This window comes from Myotis daubentonii, chromosome 6 (genome assembly GCF_963259705.1).
Source record: "Myotis daubentonii chromosome 6, mMyoDau2.1, whole genome shotgun sequence".
NCBI lineage: Eukaryota > Metazoa > Chordata > Mammalia > Chiroptera > Vespertilionidae > Myotis > Myotis daubentonii.
The window spans coordinates 26413608-26438657 of record NC_081845.1 but is presented as its reverse complement, the minus strand read 5'-3'; the positions used below and the strand labels follow the sequence as shown (position 1 = coordinate 26438657).

General features: G+C 40.4%; 1 protein-coding gene across 1 annotated transcript in view; it reads right to left on the bottom strand.

Moving 5' to 3' along the window:
* Window positions 1-1613: 1613 nt before the first annotated feature.
* Window positions 1614-25050, bottom strand: part of ECT2L (epithelial cell transforming 2 like) — a 58821-nt gene continuing 35384 nt past the window's right edge. The window contains exons 11-20 of the mRNA XM_059700475.1: window positions 24264-24367; window positions 21341-21427; window positions 17474-17688; window positions 15783-15930; window positions 14119-14192; window positions 13866-14022; window positions 13220-13285; window positions 11789-11877; window positions 3301-3473; window positions 1614-1741 (exon numbers count right to left, since the gene is read on the bottom strand). Of these exons, the coding sequence (XP_059556458.1) occupies window positions 1614-1741; window positions 3301-3473; window positions 11789-11877; window positions 13220-13285; window positions 13866-14022; window positions 14119-14192; window positions 15783-15930; window positions 17474-17688; window positions 21341-21427; window positions 24264-24367 (1241 nt within the window). The remainder of the gene's footprint in view (window positions 1742-3300; window positions 3474-11788; window positions 11878-13219; window positions 13286-13865; window positions 14023-14118; window positions 14193-15782; window positions 15931-17473; window positions 17689-21340; window positions 21428-24263; window positions 24368-25050) is intronic.

Genomic DNA, 25050 nt, shown 5'->3' with positions numbered 1-25050 from the left:
CAAAATAAATAGAAATGTCTTAGGATTTCTAGTTTATCTTCAGCTGACTTGTCACTCACTCTTTTGCCATGTAGACAGGTTTTTCCTATTAACGGAGTTTCTGAAGTGTGCCCTATTTAGGATGATATACTGTCTTAGAATTTGTTTCAGACCACATGGTATATATACATTTGGTCAAATTTGTAAGTTTATATTCTTACAATGGCAGATGTTCCCTTTAATGGTTTATTCTGTCTGTGAGATAATACATAGTAAGCTGCATGGATATATCATAACTGAATCAAAAGTGTGGTTTTACACTAATGAAACTTTCAAAGTTTTATACAATTTTTAACAAGAATTTAAATTTTTAATAATTAGAATAAATTTATATTTTCATTGTTGAAAAAAAGAAAATGTTTCAAATAGCCTAGTTCACAATCCTATAGTGTACTAATAGATTGTATTACCTTACAGGAGAATATGAAACTAAAAGGAAGCTGACAACCAAAAGCTTCCTAGATTAATACACCTTTTATCTACCATTAACTAAATAAAAATATTTTTACTACATATATCAGCTAAAGTTTCCAAGTACCTGAAAGGTTATGGCTTCAGTTTTTTAAATACATAAATGAAGACTTTAAAGAACGGCCCAGAAAACTGCTCAACACCTACTTTGCTGTTTCTCTGTTTTGAAATAGACTTGTCTTCATTTCCTTATTTTATTCAACTAAATTCCATTACAGGTAAGTTTTGGTAGGCTTCCATTTATTTTTCCATCCAGTGTTGTTTTTTTTCCAGCAGCTTTTCAATGTAATAATGTCACCAAATGTTAAAGCTTTTTATTTGGAAGATCTAAGAATTTTATTTAGCAATCAAAGAACACTTAAAAATTACAGAAAACTTTTTAGTACTTTGTAGTGGTATATTTTTAATGCTCTCTGGAAGATTACATTCATATTAAGGATATATGTGACAAGTTACTGAGTGAATTGCCATTTATATTTCCTATACATATTTTTAAATTAATAATTCATGAAAATGTTAAAGATGATTGATAAATCACCAACAAATTGAAATATTTCTCTAGACCAGTGATTGGCAAACTCATTCGTCAACAGAGCCAAATATCTACAGTACAACGATTGAAATTTCTTTTGAGAGCCAAATTTTTTTAACTTAAACTATATAGGTAGGTACATTGTTATTAACTTAATTAGGGTACTCCTAAGGCTTAGGAATAGCCACACTCAAGGGACCAATGAGTCGCATGTGGCTCGCGAGCCGCAGTTTGCCGACCACGGCCTAGACTGATGATTTAAGAAACTTTATTTTGATTTTATTTTTTTACTAGATCATAAAAGAAAACTTTAAATATACAATATGCTTGTTCTGTCTTAGGTTTTGTCAGTTAGGTAACTCTATCTAATAGTGTCCATGAAAAATAACTACCAAAAGAGGTGGTTCAAAATCTTGGACTCAACTTATTGTGCATTTCACATACTTGAACACAGATGATAAAGTTTAAAAGTTAGGAGGAAACTTATGGACCGTCCTCGCATGGGACAAAAAATACATGTCTATCTTTGCCAGGAGAATTGGCAGCCCTGATGTTTTCTTAAAGTCCAGTCTCACTTCTCCATGGTACTTTTTATTGCATTTAGGAGAACTGACAACCATAGGAACTTGTCATCTTCAGCTTCTGTGGCACAAATCCATTCATGTTTTGGATCTTGAAGAATAAAGACATTCTTGATATCTGTAAAAATATTTGAGGTTCACTAATTAATCTTCGCAGGTAACAATCAAAAGGAGAAATTGTTTAAAATTCAAGAATTGACCAGTGTCTTCTATTTATAAGAATATTTTGAATATTAAAAGGAATTCAAACAAATACAGTTTAGGATATAACTTAAGTTTAGAATAACTCAAATATATGACATCTAAAATAATATTGTCTTTATATTATAACTGATTTTAATTAGCAATTATATTTAAAGACTAAGTGATAGATAAGTAATGTTATTTAAATCCTTGCCTTAGCCACTCCAGAAAGAACTGGAACTTGTAAAGGTCTTCACTGAGAGTTAATAGATGGAGATGTGGAGAGCTAGACCTAGACAACTTTGTTAGGAGGACTGATGACAGAATTAAGGCATTCATCTAATACTTAGATGAATGGCCACTATCTCTTAGGGTACATGATGATATTTTAACATAGGGCATAGCTAATTAAAGGGAGTCATACACTTTTAAACATACCCAGTGGTTATAGGTAACCCATTTAATCTGAGTGTGTCTTCTAGGTGGAAATACTTATTCCCACACTTGGTTTTCTTTTTTTCTTGGGCTCATATTTAAAATGAGACTGAAGCTAATGAGAAGCAATTCTTTTTAGATTTTTTTTCTCTGAGATCTTGGTTCCACTTTAACCTTGAGTCCTGCCTTTACATGCATGAAAAATACTGGAATGAGAGTGCTCCCTTCAGGTTGTCTGGCCCAACAAATAAAAGAAAGAGACATAGGTCCTTTCAGGTGTGGGAAGTAGAGGGTAGGAAAACTAAAAATAGGCACAGTTGGTTTAGGTTTAAGTCAAAATTGTTTTTATAACAAACTAGAGGCCTGATGCACAAAATTTGTGCAAGAGTAGGCCTTCCTTCCTCCGGCTACTGGCACCAGCTTCCCTCCGGCACTCGGGACCCAGGCTTCCCTTGCAGCCCCAGCTTCATCTGGATGGTCATCCAGAAGGATGTCTGGTCTAATTAGCATATTATGCTTTTTTATTATTATAGAGGCTATTTCTATTGAGGTTATTATGAATGAAATGTTTGTTACTAAACATCCTTTGCAAATCTGTTGATTTCTTTTATTCCTTCTTGCAATTTAAATATGAATTTAAGAAAAGGTACAGTCAAATATGTAATAATCACTTAGTTCTAGCAGAATGGAAAAGTAATAGATAAAAGTCTACAATTGTAACATCCACAGGCAGTATAGGGTATGGGGTAGTGGTTAGGGGCTCCCACTCTTCTCAGACTACTTCAAAGAATCCCTTGGGATGATGTCGAGTCATGCCCCTTTGTGAATTTTGAAACGTCTTAATGTCTAGAGTGCATGTCTGCATTCCCTTCTTTTGCTCTTTTAAGTAGATGAAAATTTACATGAATGAAATCCTAAAAATATTTGGGGAATTATTTGCAAACTGCAAAGTATAATTCCAGTCTTTTTTCCACTTTTCTATTGTAATAGTTAATGAGCTTTACTACATAATAAAGCTTTCAAAAGGTATTAAAGTCTTGGTAGGAAAAGAATACATACATTTGGAATCTGGAATATCTTCTACGAGTAACCTATGAAGAGCTACTGATGCAATGAACTGGTAGGTTGATTTTGAAGTCCTTTCAAATGGGGTGTGAGAAGTGCTCCGACTAGCAACAAGCAGTGCATCATTGAAGAGGAAAAGACTGAGGTCTCGGGTGTGTTCATAGAGCCTGTGTTGAAATGCAGAAGGCGCACTTTCAGAAGCGTTCCATATGCAATGTGGGGAAAGTGAACATTCAGCTTTCCCTCCTTTATAACATTCATCATGCTAAAGGTGTGTTTTTAAACTTTTGTCAAGTTTGATATTTTGTGTATGATATATTTGGGCAACCTGGGGAAAATAAATTGTTTGGGTTCATTTTTTAAGGGTAACAGGTTGGGGTGAAGAATTAGGGAGGCGCAAGGTGTCTTAAGTAGAAAGCATTGAACTGCTGGTAGGAAATACTAATTTCTAATTTTGATTGGAGGGAGAGAAATGGATGTGTAACCTCATGAGTATGATAGGTTAGAATTAAGTAGCTCTTGATTTTCACTGAGGTTGCCACCAGGGTCAAATGTAGACATATGTATCAACGGGCAAAATGTGTCCACAGCCTCCATCTCTTTATTATCCTCTTTGCTGTTCTGTTGTTGGAGCCAGGTCAGGTAGGTGTCACTGTGTACTAAATGGTTGGTATAAGTACTCAACTGAGTATCAAGTGACATGCCAGGGAGGAGCTTGGGGTAGGCCCACCCCCCATGCGTAGCTAAGTAAAGCAAGGTCAATGTTTTGATGGAGGGTTACCAAAAAAATATTTTCTCTTAAAAGTATCAAGCAACCTTGGTTACTCTGAGGAAGGGAGTCAATTTACTGGCTTGTTCAGAGGAAACCTCTTTTTTTTTTTTTTACTTTCACCACTTTCTGTTTAACTTTTTTTTTTTTTTAATATATATTTTATTGATTTTTTACAGAGAGGAAGGGATAGAGATAGAGAGTCAGAAACATCGATGAGAGAGAAACATCGATCAGCTGCCTCCCGCACATCTCCCACTGGGGAGGTGCCCGCAACCCAGGTACATGCCCTTGACCGGAATCGAACCCGGGACCCCTCAGTCCGCAAGCCGACGCTCCATCCACTGAGCCAAACCGGCTTTGGCCTGTTTAACTTTTAATTTGTCAATTTACATCCACATACAGTTTCAATAAATGTAAAGTGATATCAATCACATCCCTCCACTTAGATCACCCTAGATACCAAGCTAGTACATATATTTCCTATTTTTTATCTGTTCAGGTAATCACACAGATGAACATATATACACATCTAGGTAGTTTGCCATTATTTTACAAAAATGGTAATATTCATCTCTCTCTCTCTCTCTCTCTCTCTCTCTCTCTCTCTCTCTCTCTCTCCCCGAACCTCAGACCCTTCAGTCCATAGGCCAACGCTCAATCCACTGAGCCAAACCAGTCACGGCTATTCTCCTCTCTGCTTTTTCCCTAGTAGAAGGAAAGTGGAAAGGCAGAGGGTTTTCAATCCATACCAAAAGGAGGGGAAAAGAACTCTACTTGGACATAGAGCAGTCTAAGTAAGACCCCAGCGGCTTGAAATAGTGTATAAGTTGGGGAATTATGATGTGTTGCAACCATAAAGTGAAAGAAAGGATGGAAGGAGATGAGGTTGGAGAAAGGGGTTCCAGGCTGTCCTCACATGGAAGTCATTACAAAGCCTCTCTTTCCCACACTCCCTCCTCACTCTCTTTTTCCCTTTCTCCCTTTCACCAGGTTCATCTATTTGCTTTAAAATAATCCCTCAATTGAAAATTGAAAACAATTCAGGAAGAAGACTTGCAACATAAATGGCATCTGTGAATGCGCTGGAAATTAATCCGTTATATACATCATTCTTTTTGAGGTGGTTTTATCTTCCTTCTAAAGAACTCAGAAATTTAATGGCACCTTGAAACAGAGCCCAATTTAGTCCTGTCATTAGACCAAGAGGGTTTTATTCTCCCTGGTCCTCTGTCAGATTTTAAATGGATGTGGTTTTATTCCCCTTTTCATCTAATACTGGAACATACCCATCTACAGCAAGATCTCACTTTTAAATGATGTTGTATTTCAAGACACCTTTTAAAGGGGAAAAATAATAGCTCCCCTCTAGACAAAGCTCATGGCTGGAAAGTGAGTCTATTTATCTCCAAAGATTCAACAAATTCTTACAAAGTGTTGGGCCCAAATTCTTGGTGGCTAGAGGAGGAGGTGGGGTTCAGAAGGGGGACATGACTTGCTCAGAGTCACATAGCTAAGTTAGTGTGTCACCTGTGTACTTTCTTTCTTCTCATAGCTATTGGGTACTTTCCCTTGAAGTGAGACCCAGACTCTGGTTGGAACAAGAATTCCTGTCCTATGCTCCTCTGAGATATAGCACCTTAGAGAATTAACATGTTCAGCTGTTGCTATTGTCTGGTGTAAATCTCTCTATATTCACCTGTTTCCCTTAGGAGAGTGTTCCTCACTGGACCATGGCTGAAAACCCCATAGTCCAAACCTTGGTGATTTCTCAGTGGTTGGTTTATTCTCTCAATGGGCCTCTTCTCTGTAGCCACACACACACTCTGTCCATTCCTTGTACTATTTACAGGACCTCCCATCACAGGGTCTGTGCATTTATGTATTTCCCACATTCAATCGTCCTAGCCCACCCTACCAGCCACTGTTCACCCACCTAATCCTCTCTCATTCTTTAGGTCTTATTTTAAATGTCCCCAAGGCAACCACCATCAACCACTGACTTCTCAGACTATCAGAAATATAGCTACCTGTACCATTTATTCATCACACTGATCACATTTGTGATTATTTGAGAGTCTCTCCCACTTCTCCATAAACTTCATGAAAAGGGGAACAGAGCTAGTCATTCTCTTCATCGCCATAGAAGTAGTCATGTGTTGACCAACTAGCCAATGTGGCCTTCAGGCTCTGGGGTGGAGGAGGAAAAGCAGGTGCTTTCATTATAAAGGACAATGGGACTGGCAGGAATTTGTCCACTCTCCTTTATGATGGGCCTTTCAAAAGGCTTGTTTAATCCCACAGGGTCCCACAGGACCCTATTAAGCTCCTGGATTTTGTAGCTGGCATCAAAGAAAGCAGGTCTCTAATACCCTCACTTCATTTACAAGCTAATCTTCAAATCTTCCTCCTTAGGCCTCCTCATGTTCCAGGACGGCTTCTCACCTCTGAGAGTCTCCGTCTCTGATTTCATTTCTCCTGCATATAACACTGCCTCCAAATAGTTTTGCCTTTCTCCATCCCCAAACCATGGTTGGAGCTCCATCCTTCTTAGCTGAAGATGTGCCTTGTCCATGTTCTGGTTCCCCCAAATGCAGCTCTATGGATACTCCAGCCTGATTCATAGCCTTTCAGTTTCTCAAGTCCTTTGCTCCCTCAACCCCCAGAGTTCTGCATATGCTTTTCCACTGCCAGGAGTATTCTTCTTACTCTGCTCATTTGGTTAACTCAGACTCATACTTAAGACGTTGTTATGCAAATAAGAACCCTTCTTTGACTCTTAGCTTCTGTTAACACCATAAACAGGGCATTTATAAAAAAATTTTTGGAGCAGTTTATAAGGTTGTATTTGTGAGGTTATTAATGTCTATCTGTTCTAGACTTTAAACTCCAAAACGGCTGTCCTTTTGTTGTTGTTTTTGTTCATTAGTACAACCTCCATGCCTGGTATGGAGTGTGTGCTTAAAATATTGGTTGAATGAATAAGGGTAGAAATTCTTCAAATTGGATACATCCACCTTGAGCCTCTGCCCTTTTCTACTCTAAGAAAATGCTTTGAAGAGCATGGACAGTCTCTTATATAACCTTCTCTAAATGTCTCTTACAGTAGGGAGGGCAGATACAAATGCCCTCAATTACTAACAGTGAGGGATGAAGAAGTACTCACTTGCTCTGCCCCTCAGTCTCTACCTTTCCAAATGATTCCTAGAATAACTGCCTCAAAGGGAATGTTTATTTATTCATACAACCATCCATTCATTCATTTATTCAGTAAATGGCATTTCTCAAGGTGAGGTCCTAGGACCAACTGCATGGAAACTACCTGGCTACTTATTAATGATGTAGCTTCCTAGCTCCTATGAGAAGATTGTAAAACTAAAATCTCTTTACATGCAATTTTCATTTTAACAAGTATTATTAGTGATTCTTATGCACCTTTAAGTTGAGAGCCAATGGGTGTCGTGGGTTGTGATGATTGAACAAGATGCTCTATATAAAGGATTTGGGAGCCGTTTTATAGCACAGAGCCTGGCACATGGTTGGTGCCACACACCAGTCCATCTTTCCATCTACTTAACCATCTGTCTCCCTAACCATCTATCTTTCTCCATCTTTTCTAATATAATACTTTCTTTTCTCCATCTGATTCATCCTATTCTTCTCTTCTATTTGCTTTTCCCATCTTATCTTAAACTAGAGGCTCAATGCACTAAATTCGTGCAAGGGGCTCAACCCTCGCAGCCATGGCTCTCAAAGCTGTGGTGGCTTGCCTCAGCCCTCACAGCCCGGCTTCATCCGGAAAGTTATCTGGAAGGACATCTAGAAGGTCGTTCGGCTGTCTGGTCTAATTAGCATATTACCCTTTTATTATTATAGATATCTTACTCTGCCCAAAACTAACAGGAGGTCCATCACTGAACTAAGTGATGAGAGAAATATAGAAGACAAAGACCTGGTTCTCAGGGCGCTCCTAGCAAAGAGAGGAGATATGGAACTCCACAGATGTATACAGATGTGTGGGCATATCCTGGCCCATGAGCCTTGACCTGTGCAAATTGCCCCTCCTCTGCTCTTTTCTCCTATCCCAGGAAGCCTAGTTCCAAGCTCCCCCAAATGACTCTAGCTCTGGTTCTCAAACTTCTCCATCCTGTGCTTCTTTGTCACTTGGAGATAGACACAGTCACTCATTCACCACATCCCACCTGGGCATTCAGAACTTCCTCCTCAGGGTAATCACAAGATAAGATTAATTATGCTAATCAGCCTCTGCAGGCTGACACAATTAACCAGAGCATGAGATAGCTCCATAAATCTGTATAGGAGCTGCCTACCTGCTGGGTTTAATTTCACCATCCAGCACAGTAATTAGAGGGGAGAGGTGGGTGGTGCGGTGAGAGGAGTTTGCTCTTTTCAACTAAGGAGCACATTGCTCCATCTTCCAATGGAAGTTGCAGGAAGTTTTCCATGGACTGTCTAGCCATTTAATTTCCCCTCTTCGGACCTGCCACTGGACACCTTCTTGGGGTTAAGTACCAGCACAGTAGCCATTTTTTTCTTGATGGTGGTACAAAATGAGGTACTTGTATTTTGATAAATTTTTAAATCCTTTTCACTCCCCTATCTACTCTTAAGCACCTTTAGTATTTTAAATATATATTTTTATTAAATATAAGAGAAGTTGGCCCTGGCTAGTGTGGCTCAGTTGGTTGGGAATCATCCCATGTACCTAAAGGTTGATGGTTCAATTCACTGTCAGGGCACATGCCCCTGTTGTGGGTTCAATCCCTGGTTGGGGGTGTGCAGGAGGCAGTTGATTGATGTTTCACTCCCACATATCTCTCTCTCTCTCTCTCTCTCTCTCTCTCTCTCTCTCTCTCTCTCTCTCTTTCTTTCTCCCTCTCTCCCCCCCCCTTTCATGCTAAAAATCAATAAAATATCATGTGTGTTTTTTAAATAAGAGAAGTTGCAAAAACTTTAGATCAAGCATCCCTAACATGAGAGCATCCCTAACATGAATTTCAGGGAGTGCTAGTTCTGCAAGTTGCCTTGGGATAAAAGTTTACAGTTCAAGTTTGGGAAGCCCGAATTTCTTTATCCCCTCTTAGAGAGCCATGATCAACATTAGCATATTAAAACTTAAATTTCTGTAGCAAAGAAAACATGTTTAACTACAGTTAAATGAAGATTTCCCAAATTTATTTTATCATATATTTTAGTTTTTCTCTCAAAGGTGACCTAAGATAAGGACTTGAGTACAGTTAGTTTGTTGAGAGACAATTTCAGAAAACAAAAGTGAGGGGATGGGAACAGTGAGGCAAGTTAGGAAAGAAAGACAATCAAGAAGTATTAATGAGCTCATTACAGCTATAAACAATCGGGATTTAGTTTTGCTAAGAACTCTCTAAAGATTCATATAGAATGCACCACAGAGTTGTCGTGCTTGAGGATAGAAAAGATTCGGCATTCATCCACTGACTCACATCCCTTATTGTTTGGGAGTTGCTCTAAGGGACTTTAACCTTGGTGTACTACTGAGTTCATCAGTTGAGAAGCCTTCTCCAGCTTTGGAAAAGCAGACTGGAGAGATTCCGTGACTCACTATGGCAATGGTTCTCAACCTATGGGTCAAGACCCCTTTGAGGATCAAACGACCATTTCACAGGGGTCGCCTAAGACCATCGGAAAACACATATATAATTGCATATTGTTTTTGTGATTAATCACTATGCTTTATGTTCAATTTGTAACAATGAAAATACATCCTGCATATCAGATACTTACATTATGATTCATAACAATAGCAAAATTACAGTTATGAAGTAGCAACGAAAATAATTTTATGGTTGGGGGTCACCACAACATGAGGAACTGTACTAAAGGGTCATGGCATTACGAAGGTTGAGAACCACTGGTGTAGATGGACCATTATTTATTCAACTCGTCCCTTTTTGATGGACATTTGCTTTGTTTCTTACATAGAAACAAATTTCTTATATGTGCTATTCTATCATAGGATTACCAAGGGTAGGATTGATTGGCAAAAGGGTGTATTCATTTTAATCAAAGACTTCCAGATTGTTCTCCATAGAAGCTGCTAAATTTCATATTTAGAGTCTACTTCATGTGACAAATGTCTCTGACTTGTACATAGTACAAATTTTAATGTGCATTTGAATTACTTAAAGATTTTGTTAAAAATGCAAATTCTGATTTAACAGAGCAAGAGTAGCCTGAGACTATTTCTAAAGCGCCCTGGTTATGTTGGTAAGCAGGCCATACTGAGTAGTGAGGCACTTACCAGTTACAACCATCCTGTAATCTGGGCAGAGGACTGGATCAGGGAGCTCAACATTTCTAAAGAGCACTATACCTCAGGTTCAGCTATTGGACGAGTGTTAGGAGTTCAGGTCGTGTTAGTTGCATGAATAGGTAGACATGGTCATCCAATCCCTAGAGCCAACTCTCATATATTTCCTTCCCATCTCTGGTTATGACTCTAGCTGGAAGGAGTGGGTTGCTGTACATACACTGATACCTTACAAAAAATAATGTTCTAGATCAAGTTAATCTAGATAATTAACAATAATGGATCAAATAGAACTAAGTATAAAAGAAAGGAAGCAAGAAAGAGGGTGCATTTCAAGTATGTGTGATGGGTGATATGCAGTGAAAGGCCACTTCAAATAGGCAAAAGAACTCCATCCATATTCTTGCCCCACCACTTGTTTGAGATTGGCCCCACCACTTGTGTGTGTGTGTGTGTGTGTGTGTGTGTGTGTGTGTGTGTGTGTTAAATATATATATATATATTTCAGAGAGGAAGGGAGAGGGAGAGAGAGACAGAAACACCAATGATGAGAAAGAATCATTGATAGGCTGCCTCCTGCACGCTCCCTACTGGGGACTGAGCCCAAAATCCAGGCATGTGCCCTGACCAAGAATTGAACTGTGACCTCCTTGTTCCTGGTTTGAGGCTCAACCACTGAGCCACGCCAGCCAGGCACCCCCACCACTTGTTTTTGTAAATGAAGTTCTATTGGAACCCAGCCACATTCATTTATGTATTATATTGTTTATAAAGATGGTGTTTGTTGTGTGTTGTATTGGTTATATAACTGCCTTTGTGCCTCAATGACTAAATTGGGTAGTTGCCATAGAGATTATTTGGCCAGCAAGACTTAAATGTTTACTAGCTGACCCTTTACAGAAATTGCCCATCTTTTTTCCACAGGAGAAAATTGGATATTGGATGCTAGTTTATGGAAATTGACACCCTCCCATCTTTTGTTCTTACATTACTCTGAGCAGTGTGCAAACTAGATATGGTGAGACCGCAATATCATGGTGATCTTATGGTGAGACCTTTTAAATACTGACCACAGTAAATATGAGGATAAACTGGTGTTCTCTTTCTTATAGTTGAGCAGATCATACATGCGCTATCCCACAACACTTGGATCATCTCTCAGTAGGGAAGTGACTAACTTTAGAATTTCTGTTTCTGTGTAGTTCATGGTCCTGGCAGAAACGATTTATTTTCTCCCATTTTCCCAGTAGCTGCTTGGAATTCATGTAAGGTGATAAAGCATCTCGGGGGGGTAACTTTTCAGTTCAACACACAGATTATCATAAACTTATACTATGTCAGACATTGTACAGGATACAGGGTGTGAGTAAGACACAGTGACAGCTGCAAGACAGTTAGATGTTTACCTTAAATAGAAACTTATTTCCTCATCACAGCAGTGAAGTTGGGCTACATCTTGGACTCTAATCAGATATCTGTTTACTTCTGATAGAATCTATGAAATAAAAAAAAAATTAGAAACATACATACATTTTTAGAAAATAAAAGGCCCCACTACTGCAGAACCATTTTGTATCCCAGAATATGCAAGTGTTGAGTAGAACTCAGTTCAATTATAAAAAAGCCAATGATTTTGTTTATAAAATAGGCATTCTTTAGATAAAGACCACAGAGTTAACAATGAAAACTTTATTTTAGGGTGTTGTCTAATTTCTTAAGCTACTGAAATTGTTTTATTTATAAACATTTTCTTAGCATCAAAAATAAAGTGGAAGTGGGGTGAAAAAGAAGTAAACTATCAAGAAAAGGAAGGGAATGAATTGTTACAAATTAAGAAGTCAGGCCTTTGCCCTGATGTACGGTAGCCATGGAGATGATCACTTGGTGTGAACAGTCATCTAGAGATGAAGTTCCATGGGCTCTGTGAGTTCCAAGATTTTGAACTTTTTGTATTTCAATCAACTCCACTTCATTTTCCCTACCAAAATATGCAGATCTAAGTTACAACAAAATAACTCCATCTTGCTTCCCCAATTTGACCAAATAAAAATAACATCTCCAATCAATTAATAATTTAATTCAATATAATTCATGTATCGAGCTCCTGTTATATGCCAAGCACTAGAAGACAAGTAAAACGTAGCTCACACCGGATAGAGTTCCCAGTCTGGTGAATAAAGGATTGTAATAAAATGTGACAGATGTTCAAGGTCCTGCAGGAGACCCAGAAAGGGGCAATTCCCAGCAGGAGATGGTGGGAGCAACTACAGGAAGATGGTGATTGAACTGGATTTGTAAAGGATGAATAGGAGTTTATCCAGCAGGGTAGGAAAGAAGGTTATTTTCAAGAAAGAGTATGGGCAAAGCACAACTGTGTGAGGAGAGGCTAACATTACTGGAGAATCATGAGTAGATCTGTATGGTTGGCTCATAAAGTGGTAGGCAAGGCAGTAAACAAAAAGATAGAGTGGGACCAGGTGATATTCTGTAGGTAACAGCCAACAGAGGGCTTCTAAGATTTTTTCAGGTATCCTCAGTGTGCAAGATCCTAACCAGGAACTCTGCATAGAGAAATATGAAGCAATAGAATACATGGCCCTTTCCTCAGAGGGGGTCATGATCACAGTAGTACCACGAAAGGAGCTAAGGGATGGGGTCAAGCCCACGTAGCATCCTTGCCGATAGAAGGATGTGAAATATGAGGGCTTGGCAGCACCAGGCACACAGCAGGCATTCAACAGAGGTTAGCTGATTGGATATCTGAATGTCTCCTGTTGCCAATGATATGAGGTTTTATCCATGAGCATGAGATGTAGCAAGTACATCAGAATACGTACAGGGCACCCCCAGATGATTCTCTGTATGTCTGACAGCTGATCTTTCATATTGATGTTTTGCTTCATCTAGAAAACAAAGTGATTTTAAGGGAAATAAAATTGTGAAATGTGTAAACATAAATGGCACTTGATACAGGGCTTGCTATTTCCATACATTATAATAAGAATCTAATTTCATAGACCCAGTGTTTTAAAACAAAGAGGCAAATGACAAGACTGTATTCAAAAAGCATCTTCTGGGCAGAATATGTCATCTGTTTACACTCAGCCTGGACCCGTGCAGAGTGCTCATCACAAAAATTGTTCAGAACGATAGTACCACACTCAGGTGCTGACTTAGTTCAGGAAATCTCAGACATTAAGTTCTTTCAGCAAAAAAGGATTTTACTTTTTTATTTTAGTCCTCTAGAAAAATCAATCCAAATACCCCATTCTTCACACTTTCATATTGATAAAGCTTTTCTTGTACTTGTATAGTTATCTGAAAACATTCTGTCTCATGTTGCTTGGCTTAAAATAGATGCCTGTAGTGCTCCAAGTCTCTGAACACAACGATTTCACATGCAGAGGCTGAAGAATGTGAGTGAGACTACCAAAAAAGCATTGTGGCGTTTTTAAAGGACACAGACTCTTGTCAGCAACCAACCTGATCTATATAGCCTTTATATGTTTTCATTTGGTCAATTGCAGTGGTCAAGTCCCCACGGTCAGCATGTTCTGCAGGAGTATGAAGCCTCAGGGCATAGAGAAGATGAACGTACTCAGCAAATCTCCGGGACGGGTACAGCAGCAGCTCCGGCAGGCTGTGTGGGGCATAGGGAAGGGAACCTGGTCTCTCCGAAGGTCAAAGAAGGCCCTGCCCTTGGGGCGCCTCAGCTGTGCTCTCCCTCAGAACTTACCTCAGCATTTTGGTGACAATGGTTTTATCATGCCTCTTCAGGAAAGCTCGGAAGGCTGGTACCATCTCTCTGCACTAAAGGTGAGCATAATACTGTCAAAACTTCGCTCTGTGCGACAGTTGTAAAGCATTCTGTTACACCGGGCAGACATGATGTATGAAGCTCTCAAAGCAAGAGGGCAACATCTACTTCTAGTCAAAGTAGTATTAGGACTTACTAATATAATGTACTAAGTATAGTGATTTATTCATACCATGGAGATAACCCTGATTTATTCATACATTGAACTTAATCAGTGTTGACAAATGAAAACAGACTTTGCAACCAGGGAGGCCTGGGTTAGAATTAGAATTCTAATCTAATTCTACCTCATTTTTTGTGAACTTGTTAAGTTACCTAACTCCCTGAGCCTCAGTTTCCTCATGGATATCATACCTAACACTTGTGAAGGAAAAATAAATCCTGTCCACAACATGCCTGTTGCACAGTAAGTGTTATTTCCTTGTAGTAAAAGACAATTGATGGTATTCACCTATAATACCTGCTGCTAATCATTATAAAGGTGTTCCATTGTATTTAACATCTGCTTTAAAGTGTATTCATTCATCACCAGTAAAGTGCCCAGGAAGTACCCATTTTTCTCAGTAGGGACATGCCTAAAAGATGCCAGTAATGCTAATTTCTAGAAATCAAATAAATACTGACTGATTTCAATAAGAGTAATAGCTAACAGTTATTGAGTACTTAAATGCACACCCTATTTTAGTGAGCCAGATATCATTATTATCCACAACTATAAAAAATTTGGCACAAATCTGTTTCTGATAATATGTCACACTTTACTCCAATTCTTGTCCTCATGGTCAGTTCTATGAAATTGCCTTATTTGTGCAATTTTCACCCAATACATAATTAGTATGTCTAGCAGTGTTAAACTCTCTGGGCAGGGTGAAGGTGTACCATAAAGGGAGGTGCCCAAGGCCAGGAAACGGCCCCGGGGGGCTCAGTGTAGCCACTGGCAGAAGTGTGCCCCAAGTCGCAAGGTAGCTCTTCGGCTGCACTTCTGATACAAATTGAGGAGGGGAGAAAGGGCTCTTACTGCCGTTAGAAGAGATCCCAACCAGAACAGCAAGGGATGCAGAGGGAAGCGAATATTCCTGCTCAACTACAGATGGCACACGTCACAATGGACTTTCTGAGAAATGTACGACAAAGAAATTCCTTATGCATAGTGAAATTTCAGCCTTACCCCAAGAAACATGGACAATTAATTTCTTTTCTTTATAAGACAGCCACCTTTGTCAAGGTCACACAGGTCTGTGGGGGCAGAGTGGGATCAGAGCTCACGGGCGCCACTGTATCTAACAGCTAAACATTTCCCTGTAAGTGACCCACAGGGTACCTGCAGCTAATGGAAGTCTGGCAATTTGCATGAGGATTAGTTCAGTCCAACGACCAGTTTCTGGGCCCTGCTTTGTCAAGCACTGTGCTTGCCACTCGTGATACAAAATTAAATGTCGGGTCCCCGTCCTCAGCGTACACAGTAAACTGGAGGCGTGGGTCTGGAAGCCAAGCCCTATTAGTCTTAGTTCTTTGGATTGCACACAGCACTTCCTTTCAAGTTCAGGTCTCGTAAATGCCTGGATGGTAACTCAATCATTTACCTTCTCAATGGTTTTCAGAACAACAGGGTAATTGTTGAAGAAATTGGTATATGTGTTCAGCTGGCTTCCAAACTTTAAGAATATTTCTCCCACACAGTGAGCTGGGCCCCATTCCTGTAGTCTGTCTCTCAGGTTATCTAGAAACTGCCTGCAAGACGGGAAAGGCATGACCATGAAATATTGGCCAGTGATAACCTATAAACTTAACAAATGAATCAGTTTGCTGCTTGCTTCAGCCGAGTCATTTTATGGTTGGGCTTTTGTCGCATACTGTTGTGCTAAGACAGAGCCGTACAGATTCGACAGGACAGGAGGAGCTGGGAAGGGAGGAACTAGGCTGACTGTGGGGGAATCCCACCTCCTCACCTTAATCCCTTGAGGCTGAACCCCACGCTGGCCTCCATAGGCTGCCCCTGACTCTCCCATTCCCACACGGCCAGGCAGGCAAAGAAGGTTTCTTACAGTCCCCAGAGCACAGTGCTCAATTCATTTTATATGGCCATAATCTTCCCTCAGGCCATTTCCCTGTAAATCTAAGGTTGTCCTTCATTCAGCCATCACAGGCCTTGAAAACAGAACAGGCCTCGTTCAACCTCTTTATTTTGTAGGAGTTGTGCCCAGGGAAGGGAAGGAACTTGTTCCCAGTCATCTGGAACAAGCATGTCAAACTCGCAGCCCAGCCAATATAACAGTATGTAAGAAATGGCTTAATAAAAATTTCCTAGCTTAATTTTTACAACATCCTGTTACACATAATTATTAATAACAAACTACAACATTCACTAATGACTGATTACTATAATCGTGTTGCATTCATTTCCCTTACGCGCCTCACGCACAGGCACACCATTTCTCTCCACTAATACTAGCAGCAAACATGTTAGCAGCCGATGGCCAAGTCATTAGTCTTGGACCGACTTGTTTGGTGTGCGCAACAGGAAATACTTTGCTTTTGGAGAACAAGAAAAATAGGCTTATTTGCGTTACGCTTATTAATTTGTGCAGTTATTCAGTTCTGGTAAGTTAATGTTTAAGAAAAAATATTAATTTTTATTAAAATGTTCTATTATTTTATGTTAACACTTACTCATTTATTTCAGCCCTTTGTATTCAGCATGTCTCTGTCGAAATAAACCTACATTTCTATGAAAATTCAAGCTTTTGTTTTTTTTCGACCCACATAGACTTAAACCTTGTTTATTTGGCCCGTGTTAGCCTTTGAGTTTGACATGCTTCTTCTGGAAGGTTACTGGCAGAGAACCACAAGCTTAGTTTGTCTTTACCACATATCAAATGATCACTTCCTCTGTGTCCTATGACATTCTCAAAACATCTACTGTTATTAAGCTGACCATGGGTTCTCCAAGCAAAATATCCTAGTAACTTAGTCCCTTCAAATCCTTCAGTTTCTTTCTCATTGCTCAACTAAACATACTGTCTTGTCTTTTGCATGAACAATAGGTTGAATACAAAACCACCTGGCACTGACCTCCACTCCTAGTACCAGGGGTTTGAACTGAGGCAGGGATCAGCCCCTGAGAATCATCACTACTGGTTGCAGCCCAGTGGCAAAAATTCTCTCTTTTCTGTGCAATAATCAGGAGAGGCAGAGACTGCCTGAGCCTCGGTCCAGGTAAGTGTGGGTTCCTCCCACCACATAGTATTTCAGAAAATACGTATTCAGGAATTACCTGTTGAGACTTAAAACCTGCAGGATATCAGAGAAAATGATCTGGAGGTTTGCAGCACTCAGAATTGCTCTGTTTGAGGACAGTGCTGCTCTTAGTGGTGCAACATAAACATCCCTCACAATTTCCAGCATCTGCACGTATTTTCTCTCACTCTGTAAGAGTTCCCCGGCAACTCTAGTTCGTTTTGCAGCCCAGTCCATCTGGAGCTTTCTCTCCTGTAGAAAAGCATTAAGAACTCAGAAAGCATAGTGATTCTTTCCAGGCTTACAGCCCCCCAAAAGCCTGAAAGTGGAGGGAGACAGAGCAATGGAAGCACTAGCAGTCGGGCAGTCACTCTGAGATGGCCCTGGCTGGTCTGTGACATGCAGGACTGAAGGGAATCTTTATAGGGGATATGGAGGACCTCGCTGAACCTCACTTGTCCCTAGTGTCCCAAATAGCCCCTCCCACCGGGCCAGTGTGATGCTGTGGTAGAGATGGGACTTTACTCTTGGATCCTGAGAGGGCAGATTGAGACTTTACTTTTCTCAATCTGTCCTTTGTGTTTTTTTTGTTTTTTTTTAATATATTTTTTATTGATTAAGATATTACATATGTGTCCTTGTCCCCACGTTACCCTCTACCCCCTCCCCCCCCTCATCTCCTCACCCCCCCGTTGTCCGTGTCCATTGGTTAGGCCTATATGCTTGCATATAAGTCCTTTGGTTGATCTTTCCCCCTTACCCCTACCCTCCCCTACCTTCCCTCCAAGGCCCGACAGTCCAATCAATGCCTCTCCGTCTCTGGATCAGTCCTTGTTCATCCATTTATGTTGTTCATTATATTCCACAAATGAGTGAGATCCTGTGGTATTTATCCGCTCTCCAGTTCCATCCATGCTGTGGCAAATGGTAAGAGTTCCTTTTTCTTCTTCCTCTTCTTAAAGAATACCTTTCAGCATTTCATATAATGCTAGTTTGGTGGTGATGAACTCCTTTAGCTTTTTCTTATCTGTGAAGCTCTTTATCTGACCTTCTATTCTGAATGATAGCTTTGCTGGATAAAGTAATCTTGGTTGCAGATTCTTGCTATTCATCACTTTGAATATTTCTTGCCACTCTCTTCTGGCCTGCATGGTTTCTGTTGAGAAATCAGCTGACAGTCGTATGGGTACTCCCTTGTAGGTAACTGTCTTTCTCTTGCTGCTTTTAAGATTCTCTCTTTATCTTTTGCTCTTGGCATTTTAATTATGATGTGTCTTGGTGTGGTCCTCTTTGGATTCCTTTTGTTTGTGGTTCTCTGCGCTTCCTGGACTTGTAAGTCCATTTCTTTCACCAGGTAGGGGAAGTTTTCTGTCATTATTTCTTCAAAAAGGTTTTCAAATCAATCTGTCCTTTGAATACATGCTGTGTCCTGTGCTAGCTGCTGGCTGTAAAAGTGATGAGAAGACAGCGTCCTGCCTTCGTGCTTGGTGAGGAGGCCTTTGGGTTGCCCACTCTTATTTATGTGTGCTTTCCCCTAGTAGTGTTTTATTGATTATCCCGCAGTCAGGAGACTGAAATGAGCTAGCCCTCTCATTATCAAGTAATTTGCTTCCCACGGGCACGTTATGAAATATGGAAACTCATGCTCTTCTTTCAGTATTTAGGGAAAAGCACCTAACTTGGGAACTGTGAACCCATCTTCCCTGGGTAGCTAGGTTGCCAAATGTCCTGTTTCCTATATTTCAAAGTCTTGTTTTCTTTTCTTAATGCAGAGGGAAAAGTCATACACTGGTGTAAAGAAATTCCACACCCTATTATTATGTGTGCTATGTGTATATTTGGAGAAATTAGTTTTTATTCCTGGGAATAGGTAATTCTTTTCCTTTTATCTGTACTTTTCAAAAGTTGTAAAATGAGCAGTGCCTTTACAAAAGAAAACAATTATAATATTTAAATTTTAAAAATTTAGTGGGCTTGTATTTGAGCCTAGAACTATTAATATTCTTAGAACACAATTTCCTCTTTCCCCTCCAGTCCTTAGTATACCCCAAGCCCCAAATAAAATGACAGGAGTAAAGCCTAGTGCCATACGATGTTCACTCAAAACAAGTCAACCAGAAGTTTATGAACTAAAATTAAAATGGAAAAGTAACTTAAGAGAAAAATTAGAAAACTCTCTGTTTGTAATACTATAAACATGCAGTTCTATGTTAATTTTATCTTTCAAACACATGGTCTGCATATAATGCCTATTTAGATATATCTAATGAGTTAAAAAATACAACTGCTTCCAACTTGAGGATTGGCTTGCAACCCATATTATATTTTTATGTGTATTTGCATATTTTTAATTCATTGGGGCCATCCAACATTTATAATGATTTTGACTTAAGGTTTCAGTTGTCAAACTTTTTGTAGTCTTAAGACTGTTGTCAGGTATTTATTTCCCAATCATACTCTCTGACACCCAGCCAGTGAGGGCTGGTCTGCACTGCAGTAGGTGTACCCACCCAGGTGTTGTCGGCTGAAAAACAGCCTCGGGGCTGAGGTCAGGGCCATGGGATTCAAGTTTCTTCCTGCCAGCTGTTGTTGTTTAATTTTAGAGGACGTTTGTTAAAGCTGGGGACAGTGAAACCAGAAAGGGCCGGGGAAAGGTGCCTCAGCTGGGCTGCTTTGGCCACGAAGGAGTCAGAGGGAGAGGGCCCTTAAGGACAGGCTCAGGGGGTTTCCCAGGATGAAATGCTGCTTCCCTTTGCTGTCTTGGTTGCAAGCCTCAGGGGTCCCTGAGAGTTTAGGAGATCCTTGCCTGTGGGAAAAGAAGTTTGCGAGCAAGTGGGGGATGAGGGTGTGATCCTGGGAGGGAGAGCATGCCCAGGGACCTTTGTTTTGGGAGGTTTTAAAGGCTGGGTATTTAGGGGAGGATCTTAATAGAATATTCAGCAGCTTTATGCTCATGTACCAAAATGAGGTTTATTCTGCTCCTCTGTCCTTGGATATGGTTGGCAAATGTCTGCCAATTATTTAACCTTAGAGGAGTCATTTAAGTCTTCTAACTTTAGTTCCTCATCTACAAAAATGTGGTTACTAATATCTATGTTAGAGGATCTCGAGAATGAAATATGATGATAAATGTGGATATGTGTTGAAGAAAAGCAAAACAGCACGCACAGCTGTGCACTGGGGCAGGACGGACCAAGGCTCTGCTGTACTGAGCCCTACCGTTCTGGCCTGAGAGACGGAGCCCTAAACGCTATACTGGTTTTACTGGTTTTACTCAGCGTTTGAAGTCAGACCGTGAATTGGTGGATCGGATAGACTGTAAAACTTTGTGCCTGCACCGTTCCCTTGTGCCTGCCGTGCTCGTGCCATGTTAGCTAGAAAAGCATGGAGTAGCAGAGGTGGCTTTTGCTCCCAGGATGTGATACCTCCATGTCCTCAACTCAACTTCCTTTCAGACCAGGAAATATTCAAAAGAAAAAGCTACTGCCCTAACTGGTTTGGCTCAATGGATAGAGCATTGGCCCTGGGTCTGAAGGGTCCCAGGTTCGATTCCGGGTAAGGGCACATACCTCAGTTGCAGACTCGATCCCCAGTCCTGTGTGGGAGGCAACCAATCAATGTGTATCTCTCACATCAATGTTTCTCTCTCACTAACAAACAAATAAAAGAAAAGAAAAAGCTACTGACTGGATTCCCCCAATTACATTTGGGAGTTTTTCCTCCCTTTAAATATTTTTACTTTGTTCTTGAAACTTTCAAGAAAAAAAAGAACCAGAATAAAGGCGAAAGTGGTTGGGTGTTGTTGTTGTAGGGGTTTGTTTGGATTTGGGGGGGGGGGGCAGAGGGGAGTGGGCCTCAGGAGAAAAACAAGCGGAAAATTTTTATTACGTAATAATTGGCTTACCAGCTGAACCAGCACCTCAGCATTTGGATCATCTTTGCCAAGACTTGGTTTTGTGTCCTGAGGATTGTCTTCCAGAACATTTCTTTCCTGAGGATTCAATGCAGACTTGATTACACGGAGTTGGTGCTGTGCCCACAGGAGGCTCTGTGGCCCTGCCTTCAGCCCTAACTACGGTGTTCTGAGTCAGTGAATCAGCGCTGGACAAAATCGATGCCTCTTTTAAAACAAATGTTATGTGAAAAATAAAAAACCCTTTAGCTTCCTTTGCATTGCATTACGCTTGAGAAAGTAAATTCCGGGCAGCTCCCTTTTCCCCGGGAGCTGGGGGAGTGAGTCTGCTGCTCAGAAGCTCCTCACAGGCAGGGGGTCCCACATGGTCCAGGTAGGCCTCTGCCTCAGCTCTGCTCCTGTCTGTCAGAGGCACACAGGGTACCTGACTTTTATTAAGATTCCAGAAGTCTACACCCATTACCAGGCTCCATGGGGGGGGGGGGGGGGGGTAGGGGGGTTGTGTTGGGGCTGGTACCCAAGCCTGTGATCATGCAAGACAGGTAGATGACTTTCTATGGACATAAAATGGTTCTAAAATGACATTTTTATAGAAATCGGCTCTCTGACAATGCAATTTCCCGTGTTTTCTGAATCCTGATGATTTCACTTAAGAAAGTATGGGTCCTGAATACAGTACTGGCAGAATATTACTTTTTGCCTGAAGTACTAGCTTCAAACCCACTTTTCTGTTATGAAATTGAATCTCAACTAAGAAAAGAAAAATAATTCTTAGTTTCACACACACACACACACACACACACACACACACACACATGCACACACACACACACAAACTGTCCTGGGCTGCAAATGAAAAAAAAACAAAAAAACAAACAAAAAACTTTATGTTATCTCGGGACTCAACTGAAAAAGAGCAAAATGCAAATGTCCAACTTTTCCTCCATGACCCAGAGTATATTCTAGTCCAGTGGTCAGCAAACTGCGGCTCGCGAGCCACAGGCGGCTCTTGGGCCTCTTGAGTGTGGCTCTTCCACAAAATACCAACTTCTGCGCATGGGCCACAAAGTTTCAATTGCACTGTACATGCGAGCCCGCACGTGGTATTTTGTGGAAGAGCCACACTCAAGGGGCCAAAGAACCACATGTGGCTCGTGAGCCGCAGTTTGCCGACCACTGTTCTAGTCAATGTGGTGCAGCTGATGCCTGTAAGTGGCTTTAATGTCACTCATGATCCTACAAATACCTTTTCAAGAAAATAAAGTTCTTAGAGGAAGTGACCAGTTGGAAGACAATAATTATCATTATTGTCTATGAATTTCTCAAGCACATGTGTCTAACTCTACAGCGAAGCAATGGCATAAAAATGCAGCAGTAACTTTACCTTCATGTATAAATTGAATGTTGCCTTTGGGTCAGATTTTGTCAGAATAACATTTTCTTCCAAATCTTTGCTCTTTTCACTACATTTCTTCAACAGAAAATATGACAAAAATTCCAGAGGTTTGTCCTGAAAAATCCACACCCCCAACCCCAAAAATTAATATTTAAAGCATTCATTGGAAATATAGGTCAACAAAAGTGCAGTAGAAAAGAGGACAGATTTTTTTCTGGTAGAGTTTTCAGTTTTTTTTATGTATAAGTCCAGAAAACAAAGTAACGACTGTTCACGTAGTCAGTAAATGGGACTTCTGACTTCATCACATATTCCAATTACCATGTATACTGTTGGTTCTCAACCGATTGTCACCATTCAGTTAGGTCGCCAAGGCCTCATGGTATGGGTCTCAATATCGTCAGAACCAAAGTGGCCCTATCGGCCTCTTGGCCAGATGAGGAAGGGGACAGGAGGGATCTTGTCTTTCAGGAGAAAGAAGGCTTGAGAGAGGCTATAGCAGCTGAATTACTGGGAAAAACACTCAAATTTGGTTCCCTCTCAGGCTATCGTTTGAGCACCATCGAAAGTATATCATACCAGGTTACTTTTAAATGATGAGGTGGCAGTAAGTACACTGAACCTACACCAAAAGCATTTAGTAAATCGTTGATATTTCGGGAGACAGTGCAGGATCTCTCACAGCCTCGGGGTTATCCCTGTGAATTTCCCTGATCATTTTACTGGCAAAGCTCACCAGGGCCTTCAGCACTGGGCTGCCCCTGGGTTGGCTAGTGTTGGGAGCTGAGACTGCAGAGGCAAATCATGGCCACCTGCAGCCTCTCCGACTCCACACTGGACAGCTAACCCTGGGGACACCTGGTGGCCACCCAGGAAGCCAAGGTGAAACCAAAACACACATGAGAGATAAGGAAAACATATGCAAAGACAACGTTAAGTCTACCCACAAAGTTGAATCACCTCAGTGGAAGAGAAGGATTTGAGAATCTCTCCTTTGAAAAGACCTGACAATATGTTACACATTGAAAGAGCATCCGGCGTGTTAATGTCAATCCTAGTCCCCGTCCTGTTCTCCACTTCCCCCGCCAGGCTGCTTACTGCACTTCCAGTTGCTCGGAAGATCTGTTCTTTTGTGTTCGCTTTCCTTCTTCTCATCTAGCCTTTTTACCCTTTCATACGCTTAATTGTTTTAACTATTGAATAATGTTTACGTGAAATATAAAGCCACTCATGTGTTTAAATAAGTCACTTCTGACTGAAATTAATCACAAGACAGAAAACAGTGCACCACGGAGTCAACTTTTAAATAACCTAGATTTTACTATTTGCCTATTTTGTGTACCTAATAGATCTTGGGCCCAGAATCTCTCAGTAGCTGTTTTTACAAACGGATGTAATTTCTCTAAGGAATTGCGCCCCTGGATGGATATACAAATTAAACAATAAATAAACACAAACTACAAATTTATTTAAGTGTTAGGGTTTTTGTAGTGTGCTTTCTTTTTAAAAAATACTTACAGGATTTTCTTTTGAAAGCGCCGCCAATCCATCTGCCAGAGCTTGTGCAATTTCTTGGTTATTCAGAATGTTAGTCACACTCATGGTGTCAGACATAAACTGTCCTGTAAATATAAAGCCATATGCGCTGTAATTAATTTATGTAAGAGATGTGGTCAAGAAGAACACAGCTCAGTCCTCACAGTTGCTTTTTAGTGGATAAAAATGCAAAGAATAAAAATTAAAATTCTATTATGCCATGAGGATTATCTTCCATGATAAAATATAAAACAAGTAATAGCAACTAAATGTGCAGCACATAAAAAGTACCCACCCTGACAGAGCTGGTCTTGAATAAAATCTATAAATTGAACAGTAAGGAGAGAACACATGAAAATGAAACTTTTAAGTTTAAAAAATTTTTTTATTGATTTCAGAGAGAAAGGAAGAGGAAGAGAGAGATAGAAATATCAATGTGAGAGAGAGGCAATCATTGATTGCCTGCCTTCCACGGGCACCCCACCGGGGAACAAGCCTGCAACCCAGGCATGTGCCCTGACCTGAAATTGAACTGTGTCCTCCTGATTCATAAGTCAACACTCAACCACTGAGCCACACCAGCCAGGAATAAGTTTAAATTGTAGAATCGCAATCCCACCAAAGATTCCTCCACACTCCCCTTTATCTGTGCACTCAAATACATAAGATTTCAAGCACACAGAAAATAATATAGTAACATACATACACAGATATCTTTTACATTTAAAAATGTTTTAGACAACTTGAATTTATATGAAAAGAATTATCT